General features: G+C 43.7%; 1 protein-coding gene and 1 pseudogene across 2 annotated transcripts in view; one reads left to right on the forward strand and one right to left on the reverse strand.

Moving 5' to 3' along the window:
• Positions 1-17,306, reverse strand: part of LOC110053282 (uncharacterized) — an 80,093-nt gene that overhangs the window by 49,447 nt on the left and 13,340 nt on the right. For both annotated transcript variants that reach the window (XM_020759493.2, XM_020759495.2), the window contains exon 4: positions 3,645-3,801. In XM_020759493.2, the coding sequence (XP_020615152.2) occupies positions 3,645-3,801 (157 nt within the window). The remainder of the gene's footprint in view (positions 1-3,644; positions 3,802-17,306) is intronic.
• On the forward strand, positions 12,009-13,013 carry LOC149095796 (uncharacterized; annotated as a pseudogene).

The following is a 17,306-nucleotide window of genomic DNA, read 5'->3' on the forward strand; positions in this document are numbered from 1 at the left end:
GAACTATACATTAGTATTATACATAACAGAAAGAAGGTGAATAGCATCTGCATTGTTACTATGGGACTAACAAGAGTCAATGATATTTTCATCGCTGGTTGCCATGGTAACCAATTTGAGTCATACAACGTACATCATCAAGAGCAAGCCTTGTATAAAGTTTGGTCTGTGTATCTTGAATTTAAGAGCAAAGATACCAGGAAAACTTTTTTTTGCATTTAATTAGCATAAAGTACAGTAGCATGAATTAAATCCTAAAGTAAACAGAAACATTGGAAGACAGGTTAAGAAAATTTCAACCCCACTGGATTCTTAGTATTCGACCCAAAATTAGTGCAAAACAGCGAAAAAAATCAATTTTGGCACCAAAGTCCTGCAGGATTACATGCTGTACCACACTAAAACTCAGAAAAACAAGAAGTGAGAAAATTATTCCTGAAAGAGGAGGACATCCTAAAGTCGTACTGTGATCAAATATTTCCCCCTTGAATTTTTTGGTGTATCACATAGAATTCCATGAAAGAATAAAGACGCCGTTTACGGTTTGCAAATATCTGCATTAGTTCCAGAGATATTTGAGTTTGAAAAATGTGTAAAATATGCAGATGAGATGCCTGATGACGTATTACACTCAACCCAATTTTATATCAAGTATATAAATAGAGCTATCTTGGTCAATTTGCAGTGCAGACCATTGAAACTTGGTAGGCTAATAGTTCTGGAGGAAACACACCTACGGCTATAAAAAATTCTGTTCCCATGGCAACTCACTCTTTTCCAGTCCCCACCCACTTGATTTCATTGTTTGTGATTTTCAGCTCACAAAACATTAAACGAGGCCACAAACTTGAGCTAACATATTTATATGCTTGCTGGATCAAGCATATGAGGCACCATTTGCAAATATCGAAATGGAATGCCAAAGATGGCCAGAAACGCCTTTAATATTGGCGAGGTCTGGAACCCAGTATGTTGCCATGGTAACCAAACTGTTAAGCTCATATTGTAGAGCACATTTAGTAGAATCTTACTACAAAGAATCAAACATTTCTGATACAAATTGGCTGAGATATCTTTTTTCATCATATTTTGATCAAAATTTGGTTGAGTGTATGACGTCATCACTGGGCTAATTTATATATTTTTAAAACTTGAATATCTCTGGAACGAAAAGAGATATCTGAATATAGTAAACAGCATTTTTCTTCTCACACAGGCTACTTGTTTATGTTTTAACATTGCTGCGATAAGAAAGATGCGATTTTCATCATAGTACCACTTTAACAAATCTACCTACAGATTTGTAAATTCATTAAGTAATCTTTCACTCCCAATTGCTGCAAACAACGTAATTGACCAACTCTACAAAGTTAATAGTGTGCACCACCCATGAAAATAGGCAAGTCTGCAATATTGTTTTTGTTGTAGTGAGCATTGCTTAAAGTACAATCAAGTTGCACTCTTACAATTTTTCATGTGAAAACTGTGACAGAGAGACATGCATGTTGATACACCAAGCAATATCTTGCACAATTTGTTTTACAATGATGTAACAAAAGCATTAAACTTGGCTAAAACACAATCAGGGTGGCAAAGTTCAGTGTCTATGTTGCGGGCTGAAAAATCTGTAAAAAACTTGTTCCATTTGAGTGTTTTCTAACTTTTATCATAAAAGGTGTCCAGGGACAAACATTTTAAGTACACTGCGTCTGTAATATGGATTGTCAAAAAAGTAGAGAAGGTCAGAGGGTCTAAAACACAGGTCACGGGTCATTGTTTTACCAATACTGGAACAACCCTAACCCCTTCCTAATACTAACCTTAGGCCTAAGTACTACACTAAGACAATGTTTTAGGCCTAAATACTTAACACTAAGACAATGTTTAGGCTTAAGGTTAGTATTAGTAAAGGTTTAAGGTTGTTCCAGTATTGGTAAAACAATAACCTGTGACCTGTGTTTTAGACCCGCCAGAATTTTAGAATTATGGAAGGCCACTTGAAATTTTCTATTTTTGGCTGCTTCATTGTAAGTAATGACTGTGCATTGTTTGAAAATGAGGGTAAATTCTTTGGATTCTTAGATATGTGTAAATATGAAATCCAAACATTTTTTGGTGGATGCAGTTATATATTTGACCTGAGGTCAGATTGCTTAACCATACCACCTTATGCAAAATGGTATTTTAGAACCTTTAGCTCCAAAACGAGGTTTTGTTCGAAAAGTTAAACATTATATCACTAGAAATACCTCTGAGTGCATTTGACACCTATATTCTTGGTAAAAATTTCAATGTTCTAGTTATATGCAGTAAGAAAAAAAGTCTATTGTACTTCAAAGTTGAGACTTAATTAAATGGTTGCCAAAATCCTGTAGTGTCGGTACTCACATGTGATTTACAAGAGCCACTTGACTAAATGTAAAATTTAACTCTACATGTTTTTTGTTGTGGTTGGGTATTATACAAATGTGGTATTTATGGGAATTTTTCGTTTTTAATTGGACACAATAACCAAAATGTAGTGTCCGTATCCCCTGTGCCTTCAAGTGGGGCTTCAGGCTATTTTGTCACTGTACCACTAATCAACATTATTTCTGTCGCTGATCACTTCAGTCGCTCCGAGCTGTTGTTTTGTTGAGTCATTTTGTAGGCTGATTGCTACACTCCGAGTTGTTTTATCCGTGCTCTTAAGGTTCAAATAACCTTCTGTCGTATGGTTGGGAATTGCTTTGTTGTCGTATAGTATTCAAATCAGTTTCTGTCACTAATCGCTAGGCTTCAAGTTGTTTTGGTCTCTGGATTCAAAATACTTTCGCCACCCTCCAAACTGTTTTACATGCAGCTCAGCCAGAATTACTCCTGTCGCTGGGTCGAGAGCAATTTTGTCACTTGGGTTCAAAAATAGTTTTGTCGTGGGAACCAAAACAGTTTTCTTTGGTGGGCTAAGATTTCTTTCGTCGCTGCGTCTAGAGGATCGCTACAGATTGAAACAGTACTTTATTTTATGTTATGTTACAATATTGAACAATAGGATACTTCAGAAATCTCTACGTTGCTATACAAAAGAAAGCAAGTAAATTCTTTCTTGTTGTCATCGCCGTTTTCTTCAATTCAAATTCTCAGGGGACAATCTTTGATATTTCTTCCACGCAGTGTTTTTATTCCAAAGAGGTTGTGGAATCTATCATTTTTCTTTAGACGCTTCTACTGACAAAACGTATTTCCACACAGACCGCCCTTTCAAAATTCCCTGATCACTGGGGTGAAAGGCATTATGCGGACATCTGGGGAAATTGACTTCTGTTTCCGTCTAAAACTAAAAATAACTTTAGTGGAATTGACATATTCCAGCCAACGCCCTCAATGTCCCTCAATGTCCCTCTCTGTCCCTTCATTTTCTCTTGGGTTTGCCAATTCATTTTCTAGATTTTTAGTGCCCATACCCCCAGAAATTGACTGGGCATTTCTCTGAGCCACAGGCATAAAAAAAATCCACTTGCAAAAAAATACCATCCAAAATGATGATGCAAAGGCAATGCTGCCTTGTATTACATGTAAATTATGTAGTCAATCATCATTTGGTTGTGATCTGGGAAATAAAGGAAGCTTTGTTTTCTGGAAAAGGACTGAAAATATATACACACCTCCATCACATCCAAACACCTCAAATCTCAAACAGCAAATCAAATCTGGATCGCATGACAAGCAAACAACTCGAACAAATCGTGCTGTGATCTTTCTATCAGCAGCAAACCAGTGAGTGACGACAGTCTCAGCATCACTGTTTCCAGAAAATACCATCTGCAAAGTACAGTTAAATGGCAATCAAATACTTCTATTCATTGTCTATTACTGTAACAGAATTTCTCAATGAACTGGTAGCAAGATTGTACCAGAACATGGGTATTTTGTTCGCTCATACGTGAAGGTAATCGAGTTATAATTATGAGTTCGGCGTCATTTGTGTGCTGACCATTTGTGTGCCATTTCGGTGCAATTTGTGTGATGCACTGCGGCGGGTTTTGAAATGGGCGATCTACCCTGTGAAAAAGATCTTGTCAAGAGAGATGAAAGAATGTAACAAGTTTACCCCCTTTTCTATCAATATGGATGTTCTTCATGTTTGTTAGGAGTTCAGGTAAGAATATTTTAATGATCAAAGTGTGAACAGAACGAGATAAAGGCCCAAAGAAGTGGAGCTTGGCATTTGATTTACTGAACTTCAAAATGTTCATACAGGAGGTGCGGTGGCCTCATGGTTAGTGCGCTCGTCTCCGGATCGAGTGGTTCGAGTTTGAGCCCTGGCCAGGGACATTGTGTTGTGTTCTTGGGCAAGTCACACTTTACTCTCACAGTGCCTCTCTCCACCCAGGTGTATAAATAGGTACCGGCAAACTTAATGCTGGGGGTAACCCTGCGATGGACCAGCATCCCATTCAGGGGGGAGTAGAAATACTCCTAGTCGCTTCATGCTACAGAAACTGGGATAAGCTCCGGCCTGATGGGCCACTTGGCTCATATACAGACTTTACCTTTTTACCAAGATGTTCACACAAGAAGACAAATGATGCAGGTTAGTCTCAAGATGTTGAAGCTTTATTGTCATGAATCACGGGGTTGTATATTGACATGATCATCAGATACACAATTCTTTGTAAGTAAATTTTGAATTTGAGCTGATTTTGCTTCAAGTTTGAGGTAAATTTTCATCTTAATTCAGCCGGCCCCCAAGCTTCAAATTACTTCAAAATTACTTCAAATAACATCGTCTTTTCTTCTTCTTACAGCTGCTTGAGACTCCAGGCTTTCAAAAATGAGCTGTTAGTAGGATTAAAATGCTTTTACAACAGCTTTTAGCAAATTTATATTAAGGAGGTTCTGATAGATTTTCCAAGTCATGCATCACTTAAGTCTTCTGTCTTGTTGTACTCCAAGTCTGTTGTGCAGCGCATATAGCTGTCCACTTTTAACACGGTTATAGTCTTGTTTCAATAAGCGGTGACTTAAGCATTTTTTTTTGTGCTTCAGTAGGTATTGTTATTGCTTTTTCGTCTCTAAGACTGAGCTAACTTAAGTAAAAATGTCGGTTAAACCACTTTTTTTCACTGGCCCCCAAGTACCAGAACACTTTTAGTGCATTAATGTTTGATTATTTGTCCTTTGCTCTATCTGGTTAACATCCCGAAAAAATGCATGCTCTTTTCTTTATCAAGGTAAACTACTACCGTTTTCTGTTAAAGATTTCACATTTTGAACGTGTACAAGTCATTTTGAACTAGATGGCATAAGCTTTACTATTGTGTTTATTTCATAACTGACTGCCTCTGCCTTTAGTTTTGAGACAAATATACTAGACTAGCGTTGGGAGCTCATCTGAATTTTTTTTATATGGTAGCAATGGAATTTATTTTGGCAAATGCTCTACAATGAGTGATTCAACAAAGTAGGTGAGAACGCTAAAACATTTGGTTATAATTCTGGAGACATGCTCTGACTAGAGCAGAACAGGCATTTCGCTTACAAAAACAACAGTTATTACTTATATTGCCCTTTTCCTATAAAAATAGTCAAAAGCACATTACAATTAGATAAATTCTTAAAAATTACAAATTGAGAATTAAAACTACACATGCATCTTAAAATTTAAGACCTAAAATCCTATAACATATTCTAGAGTCGGACTTAAAATAAAATCTTAAAAGGCCTTAGTGAACAAATGAAGCTTAACTAAACGCTTAAAAGTGTTAACGTTCGTGGCTTGCCTCATTGACAAGGGAAGGTTGTTCCACAAGACTGGGGCTGCAACCATAAACGCACGATCAAGGCTTTGGAACATGAACTCAACACGGTAAAAGTTAAGATTAATAAACAAGATGATGAAATATACAACTTATGGGATAACCTTGATAGCTTAGAACAATATACAAGAAAAAACAGCCTGGAAATCTATGGTGCCCCAAAAGAAGCATACAGCTCTACAGAGGAGGTGGTCCTCACAATTGCCAATGCGTTAGATGTTGACATTTCATCAAATGATATAGAAATATTGCATCATCTTAAAAGAAGAAACAGCAATACCGCAATTATCGTTAAGTTTGCAAGCCACAAAGTTAAAACCAAACTATATAAAGCAAGAACAAGGTTCAAGACAGTGAAAATGTCAAGTGCATTTCCAAGATGCCCGGTATCCATTCCAGAGTTTAAAGATCGCATCTTTATTAATGAAACCTCACAGGTCACAAACGCTTTGTCATGGGTCAAGCAAACAAGATGCGGAGAGGGTTTACTTCTTAGCTGTTGGTCCTTGGACAGTAAGATATTTGTAAAAATGTTGCCTGATGGATCCCCCACTAGGATCTTTAGTGAAGACTATCTTAAAAATTTGTAATTAACCGTTTTGCGGAGATCTTACAAAAACCGTAAATATCATATCGAAGTGCAAATTTGCATATTTTGAGGGTAATGAGATCGAACGGGGAGGAGAAAGGCTAGCACTTTTTTGCTTTGCTTCCCTTCCTTTGCAGAACTAAAGTTTGGAAGTAGAATTTCTTTTTTCTTTTGGAAATTGGAAATACTCTCAAACCTCCCAGCGTGGTCACTTTTTGTTGTTGTTGTTTACTGAGTGCGGTGTTTGTCTTGTATTTTTTTTAAGAACTGTAGTAGTATAGAGAGGATTAACCAAATACCATTTCGCAGAGGGAGCTTTATTTCACCTTATCACAGACCCCACCATCAAGTCCGGCCCTCACAAGCTCGGGCCGGTTGAACCTGGGGGCTGCGAAACAGTGAAATTCAGCTCCCTCTTTGAAACAGTATTTGGTTAATCCCCTATATACTACTAACAACAAAGAAGGGACCACATTAGAAACAAGCGAGCCCGTTGTTATACCGCCCGAGCCGGGATGACTCGAGCACCAAACAAGTGCGGGTGGTTGATGCGGGGCCGGAAAGAAAGCTGCGGGCTTTCCCAGGCCATTCAAAACCTCCTTCCCGAGCTTCAAGAGATGATTCTCAATGAGTTCATCACGATAAAAATAAAGGAAAAAGGAAATGGGGTGGGGCGAGGTGCACGAGAACATTTTAAAACTGCCATTCTGCAAACTCAAGCAGCAGATTCCCCCCATGATAATATGTTTCAAATATCGACTGCCCTTTCGAGGGGAAATGTTACCACTGTTTGGATGAGGGGACAGTTCATGAAATGTCGCTGAGCCGTGAGATGGAGGCAATACCTCTCATTGAAGCCACCCCTGAGTAAAAAGGTTTTTTAAAACCATGTTCCTGGTATGGTAATGATTATCACGAGTTGTTCCTTTCCGACGGCATACTGCTTTAGAGAAAAACCTCATCCGCCTCAACCATAGCCGAAACAACCTCGCGCGTAATATGACGAGCCTCTTTTTGCCACTCAGGAGTGAAATACTCGTGGGCAAGAAATGCAACCAAGTGGAAGCAGACAATCATGTTTTTATAACATGCAACCACAACCGTTTGTTTCCAAAAGTCAGTTTGAAGTGGGGGGGTTCGTTTATTTTTTATCATTTCCGCTTCAACTCTGCCGCGGATGTCTTTCTCCATTTTATTGACATCAACCTCGGTAAGCCCTCTCTTTGATGGTTGGCGAAGCATCCTTGCTCGGACCTGGTCTTTCAGAAAGTTGTACTGTTGAAACTCTGAAAGGATGGTGTTAAACTCGTGGGAAGACACCTCGTTGTTGTTCAAAGCATTTGAGAGCAGTCTCTTGACGGTGTCCCAATTGGCAACGGCGAGCGTGGTGATCTCTTGATGCTTCTTTATTTTTGAGTCGAGCTTTTTGCTTGCGACAATCAGCCTCGACGAAACAAGAGCGAAGCATCCACTGGCGCCGCCAAGAGGAACTGCTGCCGGCAGGCCAACCACAGACAGAGCGGAGCCAAAACTCGCGCTGGAAAACGCTGCCGAAGAACACTGGAGCCTGTGGCACCCCAATTAACAAACTTTCTCGCGCATTTGTATTTTTTAGCAACGAGGCGATAGTGGTTGCCCTCAACGCCCAAAGTGTTGGAAATCTCGTTGACCTTCTGCAAGCAGAAATTTTGAGAAGGCTCCGCCACCACTGGATAGAGACGCTCGTCAGGCGGCGCACTTGGAAGCAACAGATTCACCAAAGACATTGCGTATATAGAAATTTAATTTAACTCTAATTCAAAAAGAAGGGGCAATCCCTTGAAATCAGAGTTCACCATTTTCATCTTTGACGCTAATGGTGATGCTATTTATGAACTCGCCTGTAGAGCAGTCACAGAAAGCATTTTGCAATGAGTCCATGTTATAGCTGACTTTTTCATAAGGCTGTCCTCTGATGTCAACCTTGGCAAGAAGGTTTGACTTCTTTCCATTCAAAAAGTTTTGTCGAGTCGACGAGATTGCAGTGGATAAAGTAGCAACTCGAGCTGTTAAGCTTTTTGACATATTCTTCTTCCCTTAAATTTCTCCCGATTCCAAGAAAATTGGCCAAACCAAAATCAACTGAAATTTCTTTCAGTGTTAATGATGTGTCCCGGTTTGTAATTTTAAGAACAGAATTGGGGTTATTGTGTCTATAGCCAATTTTTCTGTCTTCTTATAATATTCAAAACTGGATTTCAGTTCTTTTGCAATGCTTTCGACATTGTAATGCCCTTGAGGTAATGATGCAATCATGTCATTAGTTCCTTTAAAAAATATTCTCCCAACACGACTCATATTATGCCACAAGTTGAAAAAAGAACAACTGAAAAGTCTGGCATAGCTTGCTTCTGGGAGCAGATCTTTGAAATAGATAGTCTGTCCATTCTGTTGCGTGACAATAGTGAGAACAACCATTTTTATATTCAACAAATAAAATTATGTTCAAATACAATGCTGAAATGGTGGGACGATATCAATCAAGATCCCGGGTTCGATGATCCCAAGTTTTTGAAAAAAGATGCCATGAAGAAAAAGGCGTGGACAAACTTTTTAAAACGCTTTCCAAAAGCGGACAGAAGCAGGTTCATTTCACAAGCAATGATCGACGAGAAAAAAACGTAACTGCAGAGGTGTTTTTCAAAGAAAGCGAAGGCTCGTTTCAAAGCGTCTTCGGCTCAGACAGAAAATATTGGAGCGAGGAAATGAAACAAGCGCTCGGTTTGGGAGACAGCGGTGGTTTTCCTTATCAATTATCGCCGCTCGGTTCAAAAATTTCTTTGTTCATGCCTGCGATACCTTTTGACGGCAAAGCGCCAAGCTTGAAGAAAATATTCAACGATGCAATCCAAATCTACGTCACGCCTGACCAATATTTCACAACAAAATTCCGAGAAATATTTCAAGACACCAAACTGAGGCACACTTCTGCAGCCGAATCAAAACACTGGTTAGGAGGGCCTGACATGAAATATTGGCCACAACAGCTCAACTTCGCGGTTTTCTGCACGACACAGGGGTGCGGAGTTTCTCGCGAAATCTTTGACAGCAGGATGAATCTCTCCCCGCAGATAAGAGCTTTCTACAAATTCGACGTGTATTTCAGTCAGGCAAATTTTGTTCCAGGTAGGAGGAATTCAGAGCATGAGTGCTTTGCCCGGAGACCTGCCTTTCAACCAATACAATAATCATTACGACATTGCCTCGTACAAAAGGCTATACAACAAGTTCAGTATTGACCCCTCAAGTGATTTCCACTTCACACACGGGGCAAAGTTACCACGGCCTGGGTAGCGTTTACATCTATGCGAGCGGTGCGTCGAAAACTGACTACCTATACCCGGGATGGAACAAATTCAGCGATGAAGGCGGCAAAGCTATTCAAGGAAACCTGATCTATTACATCGAGCCGGGGCCGCTTCTGATACCCAAGCGGACTGGTTCGCGCCAAACACAGCATCAGGTTTGACGCAGGCGGGCTTAGCACAAATCAACCAGTCAATCAAGGCTTTCCTTTACTGTGTCCTAGGCACGCAGGTGAACGTCCGCAGCAGCATTCTCGGTTCGGGTGGCTGAGCAAGAGAAGCCCAGAGCAAGTTCCTTGCGCTGGTGGAAAGCGTGATCACACAGCCCGACCTGGCTGCGAGCGTGCAAAGGTACCAGCTCGCAGTGGACCAAACAAAGGTCAGGCTAAATCTCGCTGTTGCGCCCATGGCCTGGCTCATGCCAGCGCAAATGATAATCAACACTGCAAGCACAATTGGTTACAACAACAACCTCAAACAGGCGGTCTCCGGGATGAAACTGGGGGTGAACAACGAGGTAAACCCGGAGACAAAAAAAGCTGGGCTCAAACTAATGGCAGGCGGCCCATCAAAAATTAACTCTTCCAACAGCCATCCGTCCAACCTGATACACAAAGCCGCAACAGCCGAATCAAGGAAACCAGCTGCGTCCGAAACTCAGCAAGCGCAGCCAACGGTGCAAAAAATAGAGCCCACAGCTCCAGATAAAACACTGCAACATGAAATAAACAAAACAGCTGTCATTGTAGGTGTACTTGGATTATCGGCGTTGCTGTTCATGGCTTGGAGGTAAAGTTAACGCTGCTTCTTAAAATATTCTTCAAACAAAAAGGCCACCGCGGCAAGAATAAGCAGCCAGGTATGCTCGGCCAGAAATCCGACGACTTGCCCGGCGGTTTTGAAGAGGAAGCTCACGATCGACCCAATCAGCCCGGGCAGCAGAGAACCGAGTTTTGCGGCAATATCTTTGACGCCATTTCCCAAAGCTTTGCCGGTGGCTTTCAAACCTCTGGTGAGGACCCCGATTACAGCGCCGATTGTGGTCCCGGCGGCGAGAAGAATAGCGGACGTCACGCCATGTTTTTTGAAGATTTCCTTGACCCTTTCCAAGAGAGGCCGCCCCCTTTCCCTTTCACGATCTGAGTTTGCAAACGCGCAATCTCCTCGTTTCTTTCTGCCACCCTCTCTCTTGCATCTTCTTTGTCAGAGGGCGAGGGATTCTCATCTTGGATGATTGCCTGGTCTTCCTCGTTTTGGCACTGCAGCTCGCTTTCCTGCTCTTTCAGGTCGCCCAGCGGTTTTGTTTGGTTCAGCCCTTCTTCGAGTGTATTTCTTTTACTTTCTTTTGCCGCGAGGCTTCCTCTAAGTCTGTCGACCTTTGTTTCTTCTTTTTCTTTGTTTTTTGCTTGTTTTTTAAGCGCCGCCACCTCTTTTTTTGCATTTTCTAAATCTGTTTGTAAATTCTTTTGCAGTTGCTTCTGCCTGCGCAGTTCTGCTTCACTTTCAAAATTGGACCCCTGCTCAACATGAATTGAATCAATCTTTGCTTGGGTTCTCTCTATTTTTTGCTTAAGCTCCTGAACCTCTTGTGAGGTTTTTTCCCTTTCTGCGGCGAGCATTTCCGCCTCTTTTAATTGCTTTTCAGTGTCTATCGAATCTTTTTGGACGGTCCTTATGGCCTCTTTTTCTTGATCAATAGCTTCTTGTGCCATCGGGCCAAGAGAGTCTTTGATCTCTTTTGGAAGATATGGGTTTAGCTGTTCCTTGCCTGTACTCGTCTTTGGTGAAGAGGTAATAAAGTTTTTTGCCAAAGCCCTTCATTTTGACTTGCAGTCGGCGGGCCTTGCTGTATTCAGTTTCTAGATTTATTGCGCTTGCTTGCGGAAAAAGACGCGTGAAACTGTCCCATGATCTTTGCTGTTCACCTTCCACGCCTAACAAAGGGGTTTCTTCATAAGAAGTGTCAGGCAGGCCGGACTGCTCGTGCAGAATTGTACGCATTTCTGTTTGTTCGCCCCCGTGGTAGGGGTTGCTAGGTTGGTATGGAGTGGACACCGCGCGTGGCTTAAAAGGATGGGTTGTGTCAACCTCTTGTTCATCGTTGTCGAGCTGCTTGTCAACGGCCGGGTCTTTGTAACCAAATTGGTCGCCGCCTTCCGCCATAGCGATATATTTCAAGCCTGTTTTTTTTAAATTAGAAAATAATCGCTGGTGTATTATACAATGTCAGTTCCAGAGAATCTTCGCGCAACGTACAGCAAAAAAACATTACTCGCCATGCAGGCCGAGCATGCAGTCAAGCGGATCACGTTTCCCCGCACTGAAGCCAACCCCAGCGACACGCTCTATGTTTCAGTACCCAAGCTGAACGTGAACGAGGTTCTGGTGCCAGGATTGCTTGTGCTTATCTTTAGCATCGACCTTTCTGGAGGGCACGCCAACAACTTCCTTGTCCAGAACGTCACGCGGGCGCTCATTGACAGGCTGCACTTGAGGTTTGGAGGCACTACCCTTCAAGACACGGTTAGCTACAGCATCTACAAAATATTTGATGACCTTTTCCTTTCGCAGGAAGAACGAGACAAATGGATTCTCGAAGGGATTCAGAGCGAGGATCTATGCAAGATCCACTCAGACGCGGGAGACAAGAAAACCTCGGGCGTTGACGCAGAAAACAAGCTGAATGAGGTCTACGGAAGCAAGTACCAGATCAGGCTTGACCATCAGATCCTAACTGATCACGGCGTTTTCTACCCCCAGGCCCTTTACAATGACCTCGTATTCGAAGTAACCCTTGCTGAAGCTGAACATGTGGTCACTGGAACTGATACAACCCAGCTGAAATACAAGCTGACCAACATCCAGCTAGAGTACAAAATGATACGCAGCTAGACTCTGGCAGACGAGGCATACAGAGTTTACTCCAGTGGAAAAGAGTTCCCTTATGACCACGTGATGCATTTCAAAGTGGTGACCTTCAAAAAAAACAGCAACACAAGAAAGAACATCAAAATGGACGCCCAAAAAAGGTCGCTAAAACCCATCCTGGTACTTTTCATAGAGCCGTATGCTAATGGCACCAGAGATTCAGAAAAATACGTCTTCCCGAATCTGACGAAAGTCAGCATCATGATCAACAGCTCACCCAACATGATCTAGAACAGCGGTGTCAAAGGCAAGGACATGTGGGAAGAGGCCCAACGCTTGTTCGTGAAGGAAAAAATAAAACCAAGCACATGGATGCAACAAAGTTTTACACTGGAGATAATTTCGGGCTTCTAATTGATATGCGCACCATGGCGGACCAAGAAATGCACGGAAGTGGCAAGCGCCTTGTGAACAGTACAGACGGTGTCCAGCTGGAAATCGAGAGGAAAGCATTCTCAGCCGATTTCAACTGCCACGTATTCGTCATCGCCGACCAACAGTTCAACATTATTGACAGACAGCAGGAATCTGTACAGGATTAATATGGACCCAAGCAAGATACCCTTCAATGCTCTCATTGTGGGGCCAACTAATTCAGGCAAATCGAGGTTCGTGGTGGACCAGCTCTACGGCTCTTTCCGCAGAAAGTTCAACTACATCGTGCTCATCTGTCCAACGTTCGCACACAACAAGACCTACCACTGGCTTGGCGAAAACGATCCAAGAATGGATGTGATAGTCTGCGAACAGCACTACGTGGAAAAGTGGTTGAAGCTCGTGAGAAGACTTTCCGAGGGCACCAACACAATCATAATCCTTGACGACTGTGCAGCCTCCAAAGATGTGAAAGGGTGTACAGGCGAGCTGGTGAATCTCGCCTTTTCTGCCCGCCATATGGGCATCAGTGTTTGGGTGCTGACCCAGAAGTTGACCGGCATAACATCTTCCTTCCGGGAGAACGTGGCGGTGATTGTCTTTTACACCCCCTCGGCCAGGACAACGAAAGCCATCTTTGATGATTACACTGGCGAACTCTTCCCAGATGAGTACAAAGGTCTGGTTTCAAAGCTGAAAGAGCGAAAGTTCTCTTATCTCGTTTTCTCACTTCGCCACCCCTACGGGGTAAAGTTATTTGATTAAAAAAATGAATGTTGTATATAGCCTTGCACAATGGCTGGAGAAGACGCCACATTAGCAGACATTATGAACCTTCTTCAAACCGAGCCCGAGCCGAGTGGTCCAGCAGGTGGCCTTGTTCCAACCGCCCCCGGACCTGACATTCCTGCTCTTTGCGAGCAGCTGGCCGTGCTGGTGTCTACAGGCAAAGCTAAAGAGGCCATCGGAGTGGAGCTAACCCATGAGCAGGTGAAGCGCCTGAGCGACAAAGAGGTCAAGAAATACACCAAACGCTACGAGACGTAAGTGGGCTCAAAGACAACAGAAAGCCTGATCGACAGCTTTATTTTTCCATCAACCAAAGTGGTCAGAATGACCGTCAAAATGAAAGACATTGACGCTTACCAAAAAGAACTCAGAAACGACTACATCTTAAACAAAGAGCTCTCCAATATGGCCAGCAACCTTGCTTTGAAGTGCGGCCGGTTTCTTGCTGCGGCCAACGCGGCGCTGATCACCACAAAACATAGATTTTAGTCCACAGTTGCCAGAACAGAGCCACCATTCTTGTGATGAACACGGATATCCGCTTGAGGGCGTTGATAGAGTACCCAGATCAGCAACTGCAGAATAACTGGTCAGCATTCATCAACAACTACTGAGGGAGTGCTGACAAATTGTTAATTAAACTTTTTTCATTTGCTTAGAATACCGTTCGCTTCAGAATGTCAACCGAACCATCTGAGAGCGCACCTCACGTCGAGACCCAGGCAGCGCCTGCCGCCAATATCACACAGCAAGTGACAACTCCAACTCCAACCACGCAGCGCGTAAAAAATCTGAAGCGTGTTGCTGCTGGCAAAGCAACATCTGAAAGAACGCGGCAGGCACGGGAACAACAGAAGAAAGATGCCGAGGCTTATAGGGCTCTCGGGGAAAATAAGGCGAAAGGTGCCAGAGCCCCCTGAGCCCGCCCTGACTACAGAAGGCGAAAGCCCAAAGAGCAGCGGCCTCAGCGCCAACCAATGGATTGCTTTCAGAAGATTTACAAGCGCGGGCCTCTCAAATGGCCTGAAATGCTGCAGGTTGACCCCATGCGTGATTTCATGGGTGCTGTCACAAAAGAGATGCACAACCACAAAACATACATCCGGCGCAGGCAGGTTGACATTCACTGCGACCAGGCCATTGTTGAACGTTTCAACCGCACTCTGGCTGAGCACTTGTTCGGCCACCAGTACGCTGTGGAAATGCAACTCCCTGAGGGCAAGCGGTCCACTTCCTCGGTGAAAAGACTTCCTGAAGTTGTTTCGGCTTTGAACAACAAGGTCACAAGCCTTATTGGCAATAAACCAGCCGTTGCCATCAGAGAGAAAGCTGTTTATGCAAGGCCGTCAACACCTCAGTCGTGGCCTGTTGGAAAAAACGAAAAAATACTCCCCTCTCTTGTTCAAGTTCATTATCTCTACCAGCCCAGCGAGCTTGAAGGGGGTGTGAAAAGAGCCACAGACCCAATCTGGTCTTTGAAAGTTTACAGTATTGAAAGATCTATTTCCAAACCGGATCAACCCGTTCTCTACTATCTTCGCGATGGGCCCAAGCGCAGCTTTGTTCGTGAAGAACTGCTGGTTGTCCCTCCAAACACTACTCTTCCTCTGGCTGACGTGAACTACATGTGATATTCGATTGGTTCGGTGTGTATCCCGTCGGGCAGCACCCACCGCTTGTCGTAATAAGCACCCAGCCCCAGCTTCTCCTGCTCGTAAGTAACGATCAGATCGTCCCGCATCCTGAAACCCCGGTTGGTTGCCATATCTTTGCTGCCTTCCAAAGCTTCCTTGAACCGCTGCCACGTGATCTCGTTCTGCTTCTTTGACATCCCCTTCGTGCTGAACTTCTTTTTTTCGCCCCCCTCTCCTTCGTCGGCGAAATAGCACTTCAAGCAAAGGGCGATCATCCGGCTGCGCTTGAACTCAATCCAGAAAACGTTCTGGGATCTCTATGCGAACTTCAGCAAAGCCGAACCACTCCCTGGCTTTCAACCGGCGAATCAGAACTTCGGCCGCTTCCGCTTGGCAGTCATCGTCGTAGTGCACGACCTTCTCCTTCCCGCAACGCATTTCTCTAAGAAAGGTCGAGAGATAGAGAGCGCTGGCGTCGAAACCAAGAATCTTTTTGCAAAGACGCGGTTCTTCGAACTGATGCAACCTTATCCATGTCACACCGGCCTCATGCCGTCTTGTGAAAACCAGGCTCGGTCCGCCAACAACTGCCCCTTTGAGCATTTCGTAAGCCTCTTTGCTTGGGCTCTAAAGGTCTGCGCTGCGCTCGAGCGCCCCGTGGAGGAAATAGTGAAAACTGATCCCTCGCATGCCCACCGCGTCTTTCAGAATGTCGATTCCCTTTTCGGTGTAAAAGTTTCTCATCTTTTCCAGCGCCTCGAAGCCCGGCTCCACATCAAGATTGTTGTAATAAATCAGCCAGTCTTTGAAGGTGCGCATGGCCTTTTCTTTAAACAGCCGCTTGCACCCCTCCCACTCTTCCCGCATTAGAACATAGCCGCCCTTCATCTTCGAATACCAGGCCTCGTATTCAGGGAGCCCGGGGTAATCCAGCTTTTCGTAGGTGTCGAACCATTCATAGGGGAACCACGATTTCACTGTCTTGCATCCGTAAGCTTTCACCTATTTGTCATAGCTTGTCCCTGGTCCCAGATAGTTGATAATGTCAAGGAAACAGGCCCCCCTTGTGAGCAAGAACATGACTTTGTTCCCCTTTTTCACGACCCTGATCTTCTTTTCTTCCTCGGCGAGAACACCGGCAAAGTAGTTTTTGATCAGGTTGAGGTCATAGTTGGCCGAGTTGAACCCCAATATTGGTACCTGGTCGCACCATTCGCAAATTTTTTCCCGCCGCTCTTTTGGAAGCAGGTGCACGTCTTCTGGAACGAACTCCGTGCGCACCTGGTCCTGGATGTTTTTCCCGCATCTCTCCAGCTCTTTCATGAACTTTCCGACCAACTCCGCGGGGTCTCTTTCACAGATGTGGGTGGGCTTTCTTTCGAGGGTGTTGCCAATGCTTACTGAGATCGGGATGTGGACGTTTTCGATCGTCAACACTCCTGTCGGCTCTTTTCGGTAGTTTTTGTCACCACACGACTCGAAATCATAAATTATCGCATGCAGGTACTTTTTTGTTTCCTTCTTCGCGAGTTCCCCCTTCAGAATGCCAACTTTGCAAGACCACGCTTCGATTACTTCATAGCCCATCTTCCGCAGAAATGCAGTATGGTTTAGGGTGGCTTGGTACAGTTCTTTGGCCGTTTTCCCGCCATTCAGAATCATTTGTTCTCGATAGCGCGGGTAACATTTTGGGCATCCGTGGAAGGGGCAGCCGTGGTATTGGAACACTGTCCTCGTTTCTTGGTTGTACCCGTCAACAGGAGAGGCCTTCATTTTTCCGTTTCTTCGCAGAAGCCATCTCTCACCCCCATGCCCGGACATTGTGTGGTGGATGTGGATTCCCCGGCGC

This window comes from Orbicella faveolata, unplaced genomic scaffold (genome assembly GCF_042242905.1).
Source record: "Orbicella faveolata isolate gen_17 unplaced genomic scaffold, um_ofav_v1 contig_48, whole genome shotgun sequence".
Lineage (NCBI taxonomy): Eukaryota > Metazoa > Cnidaria > Anthozoa > Scleractinia > Merulinidae > Orbicella > Orbicella faveolata.